At 49.0% G+C, this 15,228-nt stretch overlaps 1 protein-coding gene across 1 annotated transcript in view; it reads left to right on the top strand.

Moving 5' to 3' along the window:
- The window catches only part of LOC144799981 (ATP-binding cassette sub-family C member 12-like), a 973,671-nt gene that overhangs the window by 776,666 nt on the left and 181,777 nt on the right, over positions 1–15,228 (top strand). The window contains exon 23 of the mRNA XM_078671636.1: positions 14,183–14,372. Within this exon, the coding sequence (XP_078527762.1) occupies positions 14,183–14,372 (190 nt within the window). The remainder of the gene's footprint in view (positions 1–14,182; positions 14,373–15,228) is intronic.

The following is a 15,228-nucleotide window of genomic DNA, read 5'->3' as shown; positions in this document are numbered from 1 at the left end:
AAGAATCTCATGGTTGCTATTCCAGCTACTTTCTGGTGCCAGAGCAGGCCGAAGCTTTTGCCATTTCCTAGATCTGCAACCCCTGAAGGCCTTCCTGAAAAAAGTAGAAATTAAAAATGCTCACACTTGCTCAGGTCCTATCTGCGCTGGACCCCGGAGACTGGATGGCAGCACTGGACATGCAGGATGCATATTTTCATATTCCCATCCTTCAGGCTCTTCTGCATTATCTGTGATTAACAGTGGCTCAAGACCATCTTTCCGTGATCCTCTTTGGCCTCCACAGTGCCCCTAGGGTCTTTCTGTGTCTCAGTGACAGGCTGCTGAAGGCAGGCTTGTCACAGGCAGTTGTCAACTACTTCTAGACTACGGCAGATAGCCTACATTCGCTGGAGTTCACTATCAACATGCCAAAGTCACACCTGACCCAGGTGCTCACTTTCATCAAAGCCATTGTGGACACGGTGCAGCTCCATGCCTATCTTCAGGAGTGGAGAGTCCAGGACAATTGGGCTATGATCCCTATGTTTCATCTTTAGTCCTAGATTTCGGTGCGGCTAGAAGTCCCTATGAGAGGAACAAGTTACTTACCTTTGATTAATGCATTATCTGGTGAGTCTCTATCTAGCCTCATATTCCTTACCGATCCCCATCGTTCTGCAAACTGGATTTTATATCTACAAAGTTCCTTGTCCGCCCATAATTTTGGTGCACTGGTTACAACAACTCAGTGTGGTACTGTGCTTTTGAAGCAGAAACAGTCACTGAGGTCAGCATGCTGCGATACTACCTATGTAGATACCAAGCACATCACTTCCGTCACAGACAAGACAACGCAGAGCTGTTCAGCACCACCTATTGGCATGCAGAGGTACTGCTCAAGATTTTCTGGATCCAGTCTGGCACCTAGGGAATATTCTAGGTTAAGGAATCGGCAGCTAGATAGAGTCCCTACTAGATAAAGCATTACTGAAGATGTGCTACTTGTTTGTTAAGAACCAGCAATGATAGAAATTTGTAAGGACTTAGAATATATTTGGATGAAATATTGTATTAATTGAGATATGTGTACTGTAGTTATACCCACAGAATTAATAGCCATGTACATTTGGAAGAGATTTGAAAGTCATATATCTGTCCTCAGCATTGACATGATATTAGATACTGTATTTATAGTTATGTATGTATTATGTAAACAGTTTTTCATCTTGCATAACTTTTGTGGAAGTTATGGATTGTGGAACTAACAATTCAAATTTCCGTGATTTTTAAATATTTTTGTAAACATGCTTTTGTCTCCTTTATGGCTGTAGTAACTATAGATGTGCAGTTTGTGTCTATCAATGGTCTTACTCTTTTGTGAAAGAGTGCACGCCTCTCAGTATACCTGTTAGACCTGGCACCTTGGCGTGAGTCTCCTTCCACTTTTTGCTGATGTGCCTCAGATGTTTTGCTGGGATTAGCTGCTCAGGGCACTGCGCCACGGCCAATCCGTGTCACAGTGCAAGTGCTCCCAATCTAAAGTGTACCTATAATTGATTTCCATGATTGGCTCATTGGATTTACTGTCAGTCCCCAGTAAAGTGCATCAGGAGTGCCAGGGCTTGTAAATGCCAATACTGCTAGTGGGCCTACAGCGCTGCTTGCGCCACCCACAGAAGCAGCCTTTTAAAATATGTCTAGGGTCTGCCATTGCAGAACCTGCGTGCAGTCTGGTACTGTCATGCTAACTGCGCAAGTGCACCTACTTGCCAGTCCCTAAAACCTTCCCTTAACTTCATATTAGTCACCCCTATGGTAGGCCCAAGGGCAGGGTGCATTGTAAGCATAAGGTAGGACAAGCCCTGATGTGTCTGGCATGTCCTAATAGTGAATTACAGCCAATTTTGTTTTTCACTATTGTAAGGCTGCCTGTTCTCATAGACTAGAATGGGCTGCTGGAATTATTACACTCTATAATCCCAGCAGGCTCAGGGAACATGGTAGAAAGTCAAGTTTAGTATGCCTGAACTCAGAATAATAAAATACTTCTTTTAGCAAAGTTTATTTTAATATCCTGTGTTTGCAAATGCTACTTTTAGAAAGTTAGCATTTGCTTGCCTAACCCTTTCAGCCCGCCTCTGCCAGGATGTGTATCTGCTGTCTGGGTTGTGTGAGTGACAGGGCTGGGGATGACAGGTGGTGAATGGGGGGATTACACCAGAGTAGGTGGTGGGAGTGTCCCTTGACTCTGAATAGGGCTGTGCTCTGCCACCACAATGCTGGCTCCGCCCCGAGGGGAGCGACTGATGACTCTGCCTGACACCTGGTCCAGGAAGAAGGAAGACTGTCAACAGAGTGCTCCTGGCTGTACTTGTCATCACAATGCTGGCTCCACCTCCTGCGGAGCGTCTGCTGCCCTGCCCCACACACTGAAAGCAGAAACCTGTTTTGGCAAAACAAAGTGCTCCAAAGCTTAAGTGAACTATGCAATGGCCCCCTGGCCTGAAAGAACAAAAGAAAATTGGTATAAAAGTAGGAGCCCTGCTCCTAAGAAACTAGATCCTGTTGACGCCAAGAAGAAAATCTGCCTGTAGAGAAGGACCTGGGAAAGCTGCATGGAGGACTACTTTCTCTAATACTGAGAGACTGGCCTGTGGTGGGTGCCTTGCTGCAAGAAGGAGAGAAGAAGAAAAAGACTGAGAGACTTTTTGAATCTACTTGTGCATTTGACAATCTCCAAGGGCTTGCTGGTGAACTTGCCCCCTGAACTGCGCCCCAGGAACAGTGGGCGCTACCCCCCCCTGGAAAGAGAAGCTGCTGTGAGTGTGGCCCCTTCCCTTCAGCACTACCAAGGAAAAGCTGAGCGCACCGTGAAGAAATTGCTGTGCCCTCTGAAAGGCCCTGGGCACCCCCGTCCCCCGAGCAACGCAACTGCTTCCTGGCAGGCCCCAGCTGACATCACAAAGACCAGCCTCGCTGGCCCAAGCACCGTGACTGTCGCCTGCCTAACTGCGGTCTGCACCGCAAGAACGGACCTTGCCTTGTGCCCATCTGCTCCGAGGTAAAAGCTGCCCTGAAGTCTGCAGCCGCCGCCATTTGTCAACAGCAGCGGAGTGTGGAAAGGAGGAGTACGCACTGTACTCAGAGAGGCTTTGTTCGCCACCTCACACTGCTCCCCGGGACCCCGCCCCCCTCTTTTCAGCATCGGAGCACCTCGCCGGAAAGACCCGGCCCGCAACGCAACGCCGCCCTCCCTCCCGAGCCGTAGCTCGCATCAACAGAGGAAGACACCGCGACGTGGGACCTTGAGTCGACCCCGGCATTGTCCGCCCCGGACCCCCCCTCTCCAGAAACTTAAAGGTACTGTGTTTGTGTGCGGTACGAGTTGCATTACAGCGAGGCTCGCACCGCCCTTTTGTTCCTAAGAAGCCCCTGGTGCGCTCCGCATCGTGTGGGGACAGCTGCGGTACAAGTCGCATTAACAGCGAGGCTCGCACCGCCCTCTGTACCTTGGGAGCTCCTGGTACGCTCTGCAGCGTGCGCTTGTGATCACAGTACGAGGTGCACACCAGCAGTACGACTCGTACCTCTTGAATAGAACCGGCGGTGCCGTACGCGTCTCACTCAAGGCGCGTGAGCTTTGGCAGTCCGGGCTGACGGTGACTCGTACGAAGCATACAACGGCGCTAGGAAGTACACAGGCAGCCGCGAACTGCGCACCAACACTGGGCACATTATCTACGACCCGGAGGAGCCTGATGAGGACCGGGTTAACCCCTTCTGAGCTGTGATATTGCCTGCAGTACTTTGAAGCTATTCTAGAGAGCCTTTAACCCCTTATAAGTACTAAAGGAACATAAATACGACCTGCGGCATTTTCTGAGAGTAACTGGAACCATTTTTGAAAGGTGTAGACTGTATTTACAAAACTGCTTGAAAGATATATATAAAAGAGATATATTTTTACAAAAATACAGTCTGGTGTCATCGTGTGGTGGGTTGGTATTTATTGTGTGTGATACTGCAAATATTTAACTACATGTACTCTAGAGATTAGCCTTGACTGCTTGCGCCACACTACCTAGAGGGTAAGCAGGGGTTATTTCTTGAGGGGAATCCTGTGCCCTGACTTAGAGGAGAGGGTCCCTGCTTGTCACAAGAGAATACTTGCGCCAACCAGAGACCCCCAATTCTAACATTGGAGGCAGCGGTAAAGATCACGAATTTACATTTGCAGTGTCCATACAGTGATCATTGACCATTGCACAGTGATTACAGTCCAGTAACTTAGCCACAGACACTTTTTAATTGTTGCTTTGCTAGAAGAGATCCCTTTTGTTTAAAGCCATGCCTGGCACCAACAGCGTGGAGAGGGCAGAATCTGAAGCCTCTGATGTATTGGAGGTAGAATGGGATGTGTCAAAACTGGACAGCTACAAAAAAAAGAACTATGGAGCTTTATCAAGAAATTCAAGGTTCCACATGTGGGGTGCAAGACCAAGGAGGATTTCCACAGGGCACTAAAAGTCTGGATTGAATCAAGGGAGTCACCTGAGGATCTTGTTGTACCTGAAAGAGTAGACAGCGTCCATAGCTTTGGCAGAGGCCTGTCGCCAGAGGAGCTGGCAGATAGACAGGCAACCAGGGATCATGAGATGAAGCTGGCAGAGTTAAAATTGAAGGGCCAACTGGAGCTTGAGAGCAAAAGAATGGTTCTGGAAGAGCGAGGAATCCAAATGGAACATGAAATGAAAATGAGGGAGATTAATTTCAAAGAGAAAAGTTTGGAGCATCCTCCCTCTGGTGGCAGCACAACGCCGGTGCAGGTAGAGTCAAGGGTGTACATACCAAAAGATGTAGTGAAAGAGTATTTTAAGAATGATGACATAGGGCAGTGGTTCAAGGCCTATGAGGTAGCCATGTCCTCCCACCGGGTCCCTGACAAAGATTGGGGAGCGGGGTTGTGGGGGCAGTTCCTTAGTGAGGGGCGGGACACACTGTTAGATTTTCCCTCTGAAGTCTATAACTCTTATCCCCATATGAAGAAAGCTTTAATGACCGGATATGAGCTAACTCCTGAATTGTATAGACAGAGGTTCAGGGGGTGTACAAAGATTCCTGGGAGTACATTTGTTGAGTATGTAACTTTTTTTTGCAGAGCACTGGATGGTTGGGTGAAGGGTAGCAAAGTGAATGATTTCCAAGGTCTCTTTGTTTAATTGCATGGGAGCACTTGTCCATTAATTGTTTTCCTGAGCTACACCAGCATCTGATAGATAGCTAGCTGACTTACCCTAGGAAGCTTGCTGAGGAGGCGGACCGCTGGCTCAGCTCCAGGGTCCACAAAGGTCCAGTGGGAGACTCAGCCAAGGGTGGGCAGGGTCCCCAGCAGAAGAGTGGGGGGGGGGACAGGGGTAAACAGAAAGGGTTCCAGAAAGGCCCCCAAAGTAATCCCCAAGGGAACCAACAGAAAGGTTCTCAGCCTCCCCCACCCCCGAAGCAGAACGGGGCCCGACAGGTAAACCTGTTCCAAAGGGGCCCCCCACTTTTTACAAGTGTGGTGAAGTGGGTCACTTTGCCACTGACCCCAAGTTTCGCCAGTATGTGAAACCAGCACCCACTGGTGCTCCGCCCCGGCAGATGGCTAGTGTAGCCTTTGGGGAGGAAGTAGAAGCCCAAGGTGGGTGGGACCCAGTTCAGATGACCCTAGTCTCACTAGGAGACAGTGAGATGGTCCCTGAGAACTACTTGCCCTCTAACACTAAGAAATATGGGCAAGTATTAACCATCAATGGGAAGGCGACGGAGGCTCTTAGAGACACAGGAGCCAGTGTGACTGCAGTCCGGCAGCACCTAGTGTCTCAAGAGCAGGTTGTACCCCATGCATTCTGCCGTGTTGTCAATGCTGATAACACAGAGAGTCAGTGTCCAATGGCTCAGGTTCCCTTTGAGTGGGGGGGTATCTGGTACTCTGCAGGTCGTTGAGAGGACAGCCATGCCTGTGGATTGTTTGCAAGGGAATGATTTGGAGAGCTCCCCTTGGGGAAAGGTGGAGAAGACAACTCACCTGCGGATGGTGGGTTTACCTGACTGGGCGTGCGTGACCACCCGGTCAATGGCAGCTAGTAGGGGTGTTCAAGAGGTCCTGGAGCCTGAGCGAGAGGCCCAGGAACCGGCCTTAGAGGGAGGGCGCAGGAGGCGCGGGAAACCGGCCCCTGAAGTTCCCACGGCCCAGGAAGAAGCAGACCTTGAGGGGGATGCCCTGGAGCCTACCGGGGAACAGATTGACGAACTGGGGGACCTGCCTGAGCTGACACATTGGCAGCAAGAAGGAGGCCCCTCCAGGGAGGAATTCTGCAAGGAGCAGAAAGAATGCCCTTCTCTCGTGGGTATGTGGCAGCAGGCTGCAGACCAGGCCAATGGTGTTCAGTCTGGAACACATTTTGTGTACTGGGAGAATGACCTCCTGTATTCAGAGCCTAAGGTTGCTGAACCTGGGTCAGCCCGTGCGCTGGTGGTACCCCAGAAGTTCAGAGCCTTCCTACTGGGGCTGGCTCACGATGTACCCTTAGCAGGACATTTGGGGATGGACAAGACCTATGACAGGCTTGTCATCCACTTTTATTGGCCCCAAATGCATAGGAACTCAGTTGCTCACTGTAGGTCCTGTCAGACTTGCCAGGCAAGTGGTAAGAGTGGGAGTAAGCAAAAGGCTCCTCTCCAATCCTTCCCCGTGGTCAGTACCCCATTCCAGCGAGTGGGCATTTACATTGTGGGGCCACTGGACCCCAAGACAGCCATGGGCAACAGGTTCATCCTGGTCTTGGTGGACCATGCCACCCGGTACCCTGAATCCATCCCTCTAAGGACAGTGACGGCCCCCGTGGTGGGACGAGCGCTGATGGGAATTTTCTCCTGAGTGGGATTCCCTCTAGAGGTGGTGTCTGACAGGGGCACCAATTTCATCTCCAAGTACATGAAATCCCTTTGGCAAGAGTGTGGTGTAACCTACAACTTCACCACACCTTGCCACCCCCAAGGAAATGGGTTGGTTGAGAGATTCAACCGAACCTTGAAGGGCATGATTATGGGTCTGGAAGAACCCATGAGGCGTAAGTGGGACGTCCTCTTGCCATGCCTTCTGTTTGCATTCCGTGAGGTGCCACAGAAGTCTCTAGGGTTCAGCCCCTTTGAGCTTCTGTATGGCCACCCAGTGAGAGGACCTCTGAGTTTGGTAAAGGAAGGGTGGGAGCAATCTCCCAGGAAACCTCCCCAGAATGTATACAGTTACATGCTGGCCTTCAGAAACAAAACCAGGTGATTCAGGAAACTTGCTGAGGCAAACCTGGAATTCAGCCAGGAAGAGATGAAGCGGTGGTATGACCAGAATGCCACTCTGGTAGAGCTTCAACCTGGACAAAAGGTGTGGGTCCTGGCCCCAGTGAAGCCTTGTGCACTTCAGGATAAGTGGACAGGTCCATTTGAGGTTGTGGAGCGCAAACGTCCTGTCACCTACTTGGTGGACATGCAGTCGCCCAGGAACCCTTTGAGGGTCCCACATGTTAACCGCCTTAAGCCCCACTTGGGGAGGTCCGAAGTGGGCATGCTCTTGGCAACAGATGATGGGGCTGTGGAGGAGTCTGAGCCTCTTCCTGACCTCCTGGTAACCTCAGAGCGAGATGGGTCAGTGGATGGAGTTAACCTCTCACCCACCCTGACTTCTGAACAACAGGATGACTGCCGCCAACTGCTTGGGCAGTTTCCTGACCTGTTTTCCCTGGTTCCTGGTGTCACAGATTGGTGCGTCCATGATGTGGACACAGGAGACAGCTTGCCTGTAAAGCACAAGGCTTACAGAGTACCTGACAGGGTCAGGGCCTGCATCAATGAGGAGGTCTCCAAAATGCTTGCTCTTGGGGTGATTGAGTCCTCCAGCAGTCCCTGGGCCAGTCCAGTGGTCTTGGTCCCAAAGGCTGCAGCGCTGGGTGCCACACCCGAACTCCGGTTCTGTGTGGACTACAGGGGACTCAATTCAGTCACCAAGACTGCAGCGCACCCCATTCCCAGAGCTGATGAGCTCATAGATCGGTTAGGGGCTGCACGGTACCTTAGCACATTTAATTTAATGCCTGGGTACTAGCAGATCGCCTTGACTGATGGGGCCAAAGAGAGGTCAGCATTCTCCACACCAGATGGGCATTTCCAGTTCCGGGTTATGCCCTTTGGGATGAAGAATACTCCTGCCACCTTTCGGAGGTTGGTCAACCAGGTGTTGGTTGGGCTGGATGAGTTCAGTGCCGTCTACCTGGATGACATTGCAGTGTTCAGTGGCACCTGGCCAGAACACCTGCGCCACCTCTGGGAAGTGTTGACGGCACTGCGCAAGGCAGGCCTCACGATCAAGGCAGGCAAGTATCAGATCGGGCAGGGTTTCGTGGTGTACTTGGGACACCAAGTGGGAAGCGGCCAGGTGGCGCCTCTACAACCCAAGATTCAAACCATCCTGGCTTGGGAACCCCCAAAGACCATGACAGAGGTGAGGGCCTTTTTAGGACTCACAGGGTACTACAGGAGGTTTGTCAAGGGATATGGCACCATTGTTGCCCCCTTTACAGAGCTGACTTCTAAGAAGCAGCCCAGGAAAGTGATCTGGACTGACACCTGTCAGAAAGCTTTTGACACCCTGAAGACTGCCATGTGCACGGCGCCCGTGCTCTTGGCTCCTGACTTCTCCAAAGAATTCCTAGTGCAAACAGACGCTTCAGAGCATGGTGTAGGGGCTGTTCTCTCACAGATGACTGAGGAGGGCTGGGGCCAACCTGTAGCCTTCATCAGTAGGAGGTTACTTCCACGGGAACAGAAGTGGAGTGCAATTGAGCGAGAAGCATTTGCTGTGGTCTGGGCACTGAAGAAGCTAAGACCCTACCTGTTTGGGTCTCACTTCCAGGTTCAGACAGACCACAGGCCCCTCAGACGGTTGATGCAAATGAGGGGTGAGAACCCAAAGCTGTTGAGGTGATTCATCTCCCTACAGGGTATGGACTTCACGGTGGAACATCGCCCTGGCATAGATCACAACAATGCTGACGGTCTATCCTGGTTTTTCCGCCTTAGTGATGAGGAACTCCCTGGGGTAGGGTAGTTCTCCCTACATTTCAGCTGGAGGGGACACGTGTTAGACCTGGCACCTTGGCATGAGTCTCCCTTCCACTTTTTGCTGATGTGCCTCAGAGGTTTTGCTGGTGTTAGCTGCTCAGGGCACTGCGCCACGGCCAATCCGTGTCACAGTGCAAGTGCTCCCAATGTAAAGTGTACCTATAATTGATTTCCATGATTGGCTCATTGGATTTACTGTCAGTCCCCAGTAAAGTGCACCAGGAGTGCCAGGGCTTGTAAATGCCAATACTGCTAGTGGGCCTGCAGCGCTGCTTGTGCCACCCACAGAAGCAGCCTTTTAAAATATGTCTAGGGTCTGCTATTGCAGAACCTGCGTGCAGTCTGGTACTGTCATGCTAACTGCGCAAGTACACCTACTTGCCAGTCCCTAAAACCTTCCCTTAACTTCATATTAGTCACCCCTATGGTAGGCCCAAGGGCAGGGTGCATTGTAAGCATAAGGTAGGACAAGCCCTGATGTGTGTGGCATGTCCTAATAGTGAATTACAGCCAATTTTGTTTTTCACTATTGTAAGGCTACCTGTTCTCATAGACTAGAATGGGCTGCTGGAATTATTACACTCTATAATCCCAGCAGGCTCACGGAACATGGTAGAAAGTCAAGTTTAGTATGCCTGAACTCAGAATAATAAAATACTTCTTTTAGTAAAGTTTATTTTAATATCCTGTGTTTGCAAATGCTACTTTTAGAAAGTTAGCATTTGCTTGCCTAACCCTTTCAGCCCGCCTCTGCCAGGATGTGTATCTGCTGTCTGGGTTGTGTGAGTGACAGGACTGGGGATGACAGGTGGTGAATAGAGGGATTACACCAGAGAAGGTGGTGGGAGTGCCCCTTTACTCTGAATAGGGCTGTGCTCTGCCACCACAATGCTGGCTCTGCCCCCTGGGGAGCGACTGATGACTCTGCCCGACACCTGGTTCAGGAAGAGGGAAGACTGTCAACAGAGTGCTCCTGGCTGTACTTGTCATCACACTGCTGGCTCCTCCTCCTGCGGAGCGTCTGCTGCCCTGCCCCACACACTGAAAGCAGAAACCTGTTTTGGCAAAACAAAGTGCTCCAAAGCTGAAGTGAACTATGCAAAGGCCCCCCTGGCCTGAAAGAACAAAAGAAACTTGGTATAAAAGTAGGAACCCTGCTCCTAAGAAACTAGATCCTGTTGACGCCAAGAAGAAACTCTGCCTGAAGAGAAGGACCTGGGAAAGCTGCATGGAGGACTACTGTCTCTAATCCTGAGTGACTGGCCTGTGGTGGGTGCCTTGCTGCAAGAAGGAGAGAAGAAGAAAAAGACTGAGAGACTTTTTGAATCTACTTGTGCATTTGACAATCTCCAAGGGCTTGCTGGTGAACTTGCCCCATGAACTGCGCCCCAGGAACAGTGGGCGCTACCCCCCCTGGAAAGAGAAGCTGCTGTGAGTGTGGCCCCTTCCCTGCAGCCCTACCAAGGAAAAGCTGAGCGCACCGTGAAGAAATTGCTGTGCCCTCTGAAAGGCCCTGGGCACCCATGTCCCGCCGAGCAACTCAACTGCTACCTGGCAGGCCCCAGCTGACATCGCAAAGACCAGCCTCGCTGGCCCAAGCACCGTGACTGTCGCCTGCCTAACTGCGGTCTGCACCGCAAGAACGGACCTTGTCTTGTGCCCGTCTGCTCCGAGGTAAAAGCTGCCCTGAAGTCTGCAGCCACTGCCGTTTGTCAACAGCAGCGGCGTGTGGAAAGGAGGAGTACACACTGTACTCAGAGAGGCTTTGTTCGCCACCTTGCACTGCTCCCCGGGGCCCCGCCCCCCTCTTTTCAGCATCGGAGCACCTCGCTGGAAAGACCCGGCCGGCATTGCAACGCCGCCCTCACGAGCGGAGCCGTAGCTCGCATCAGCAGAGGAAGACACCGCGACATGGGACCTTGAGTCGACCCCGGCATTGTCCGCCTCGGACCCCCCCTCTCCAGAAACTTAAAGGTACTGTGTTTGTGTGCGGTACGAGTCGCATTACAGCGAGACCTTTGGCATTTTCTGAGAGTAACTGGAACCATTTTTGAAAGGTGTAGACTGTATTTACAAAACTCCTTGAAAGATATATATAAAAGAGATATATTTTTACAAAAATACAGTCTGGTGTCATCGTGTGGTGGGTTGGTATTTATTGTGTGTGATACTGAAAATGTTTAATTACATGTACTCTAGAGATTAGCCTTGACTGCTTCCGCCACACTACCTATAGGGTAAGCAGAGGTTATTTCTTGAGGGGAATCCTGTGCCCTGACTTAGAGGAGAGGGTCCCTGCTTGTAACAAGAGAATACTTGTGTCAACCAAAGACCCCCCATTCTAACAATTCCCCTCTCACTCCTTCCTTAATTCATGCTCACAACTCCTTAGTCCCCTCCCATTTACTAGTAAGTATTTCCCATTTTCCAACCACTCTGCGTCCCTTCCACAGGTACTACTAAAACGTAGGCATATGTGTGTGTGGGGATCTCCACAGTTAAGACAGAAGTCTTTGCACAAAAATGATAGGGGTGTAGAGCTCTACATATAGGTTTATGAATAGCATTTTGTCATATGTGAGTTGCAGTATTGTACTAATACTAAATGTTTTACAATATTCAGCTTGTGAATAGTCCCCAGTGTGCCCAAAATACTGTTTATAAAAATATCACCCTATCGGAGTTAATAAAACATCAACAGTCAATGAAGCAAAGTTATTTGTGAATTGCATTGATGCCAAGATATGTTTGTCATTGACATATACCTAAAAGGAAATAACCCTAAAATAGGCCCTACAGTAAAAACACCTTTTAAAACCACACTGCCCTATACTAAAGGACAGAGTTTTTTTTAAATTCCATTTCGTTCCAGCCAAAGCTGGTAATTAACTAATTTGCATATAGCCAGGTTCTGAGCTGGGATGGGGCAGTGAGATAAATAACGGTGATGGATCAAGCCCTGATCTTTGGACTGGGTAAGAGTGGTCTGCTTAATTCAGACACTCTGTTCATCACCACCCCCTTTTCTGTATCGTTTTTGGCCACTATAGGTGTGGCAGGGTATACTCAGACATGAGTCCCTTTCTCACTGCTCCATCAGGATTCAAGCAAGCCGGGCCGAAGAGGCTGAAATGCCAGAAACCGGTCCCCGGTAGCTTGTCTCCTTTCTGGTGAAGAATTGGCTTGGTAGTTTGGTCTGCCCTGTTCCCATGATGCACTGGGCCAGGGACAGACTAATTTGCATATAGCCAGGTTCTGAGCTGGGATGGGGCAGTGAGATAAATAACGGTGATGGATCAAGCCCTGATCTTTGGACTGGGTAAGAGTGGTCTGCTTAATTCAGACACTCTGTTCATCACCACCCCCTTTTCTGTATCGTTTTTGGCCACTATAGGTGTGGCAGGGTATACTCAGACATGAGTCCCTTTCTCACTGCTCCATCAGGATTCAAGCAAGCCGGGCCGAAGAGGCTGAAATGCCAGAAACCGGTCCCCGGTAGCTTGTCTCCTTTCTGGTGAAGAATTGGATTGGTAGTTTGGTCTGCCCTGTTCCCATGATGCACTGGGCCAGGGACAGACTAATTTGCATATAGCCAGGTTCTGAGCTGGGATGGGGCAGTGAGATAAATAACGGTGATGGATCAAGCCCTGATCTTTGGACTGGGTAAGAGTGGTCTGCTTAATTCAGACACTCTGTTCATCACCACCCCCTTTTCTGTATCGTTTTTGGCCACTATAGGTGTGGCAGGGTATACTCAGACATGAGTCCCTTTCTCACTGCTCCATCAGGATTCAAGCAAGCCGGGCCGAAGAGGCTGAAATGCCAGAAACCGGTCCCCGGTAGCTTGTCTCCTTTCTGGTGAAGAATTGGCTTGGTAGTTTGGTCTGCCCTGTTCCCATGATGCACTGGGCCAGGGACAGACTAATTTGCATATAGCCAGGTTCTGAGCTGGGATGGGGCAGTGAGATAAATAACGGTGATGGATCAAGCCCTGATCTTTGGACTGGGTAAGAGTGGTCTGCTTAATTCAGACACTCTGTTCATCACCACCCCCTTTTTTGTATCGTTTTTGGCCACTATAGGTGTGGCAGGGTATACTCAGACATGAGTCCCTTTCTCACTGCTCCATCAGGATTCAAGCAAGCCGGGCCGAAGAGGCTGAAATGCCAGAAACCGGTCCCCGGTAGCTTGTCTCCTTTCTGGTGAAGAATTGGCTTGGTAGTTTGGTCTGCCCTGTTCCCATGATGCACTGGGCCAGGGACAGACTAATTTGCATATAGCCAGGTTCTGAGCTGGAATGGGGCAGTGAGATAAATAACGGTGATGGATCAAGCCCTGATCTTTGGACTGGGTAAGAGTGGTCTGCTTAATTCAGACACTCTGTTCATCACCACCCCCTTTTCTGTATCGTACATGAATAAAATGGCCTCCCGTAAGCCCCTGTCTGGGCAGTGTTCCCATCAATCACAACTCTGCCGATGCAGGGTTGTGATTGTCTTAGGAGAGAGGAGGGAATGCTGCCTGCTTCCTTTTCCTGCGAGAGGCAGACGTCCAGACAGCAGGAGCATGTGGCGAGAAAACGAGGGACCCAGCTGCGGACAGGTATGTTTTTTTTTAATTGTTAAATTAAAGCCCATCCCCTCCTCCTCGTGCGACCCTCCCAACGCTACCCCCGCCCCCCATCCACGATTAATGCCGGCCGCGACTGGTGTTTTTCGTTTTTGATTCTGTAACACTCTTTTTTTATTGTGTTGTTAAGTGTGATTGAATGGGGTAGATTGTATCGCTGTATGTTTTTACAGAAATTAAAGTAATATTGATTGACCTAATCATAGTAAATCTTCATTGATAAAAGAGTAAAGTGGAAATACAAATGGTGGTAACTCGAGAACACCTAAAGAATGTGTTGTGAAATATGTTATAGGTTTCAGACCCTTTAAAGCACATCATATTAAATCAGAACATGTTCTGCATATTCAAAGAATTTAATTTAGAATTGACTTGTTTGGGAAAATACATTTAACCATGTTCTTTTTCTTTTTAGGTTTAAACTGTTAAATGACGAGAATTCTTCTCATTACCTCTTATTTCAAGCTGCAATGAGGTGGTTATCTCTAAGAACCGAGCTCCTTACCAACTTTTTAATGGTATCAGTAGCACTGTTTGTGGTTCTCATTCCGCCATCATCAGTCAGTGCTTCTTCCAAAGGCTTGGCATTATCCTATACCGTGCAGGTAATAATACAGAAAATCCTCACATTTAAAAAAAACTCCAGGTGTTGCTCCTCCACAGGATGAAAACATCATCCCTCCCTTTGTAATGTATCCATATGTGGTTAGTGTAATATCCCATTAACTTTAATTACCAGGAGATGAATGACTTTGCCTCACATGTTAGAAAGCAGTAAGGGGGACACACATTTCTGTTGTCCTATCTGTAATATTAAATGCAGTTTTAAAATGCTAATTGTTGCATATTTTATTTGTACTAATTTACCCCAAAATATAAGAAATAGATATTCTGATTAGGTGAAACAGTTTAGGCACTTTTATCACATTATCTGTGAGATTAGGGGTAATGCACTACTTTATGATATATGTTTTGTGTTTTCTGAAGACATTGTGATGAAAAAGTCATATCAGGCAAAAAAGTGAATTATTTAGTTTTTTCTGTTTGTGTATATGTAGCAAAGAATACTATGCACATAGACACTACGTAAAAGTTGACAAATAGTTTCATCATACACTGCTGATTTTTTATTAGCTTGTTTGCTTTTGTCTGTGTTAGGAATAACAATATCTTTGTACAATCATTATTTCACAAGGCGTCGAGGAGGAGGAGACAGGGCATGAACTGCATTGCGTTACCTTAGAGAGGTACTAATGCATCATTGATTTTTAACATAGAGCAGTGGACAGAGCAGGAGTGGGCAATCACTGTTGGTTTTTGAAATTTTAGTTGAGTAGACAATGACTGGGGGGAGCAAGATGGCGGCTGCTTGAACGCTGCTAGTGCTGCCAGCTCCAGTCCATGTAATAATATGACAAGATATCCCTGGTGACCTTGAACAATGCAGATGGCGTTATACTC

This window comes from Lissotriton helveticus, chromosome 12, assembly GCF_964261635.1.
Source record: "Lissotriton helveticus chromosome 12, aLisHel1.1, whole genome shotgun sequence".
Taxonomy (NCBI): Eukaryota; Metazoa; Chordata; class Amphibia; order Caudata; family Salamandridae; genus Lissotriton; species Lissotriton helveticus.
This window is presented reverse-complemented; position numbering and strand designations above follow the sequence as displayed.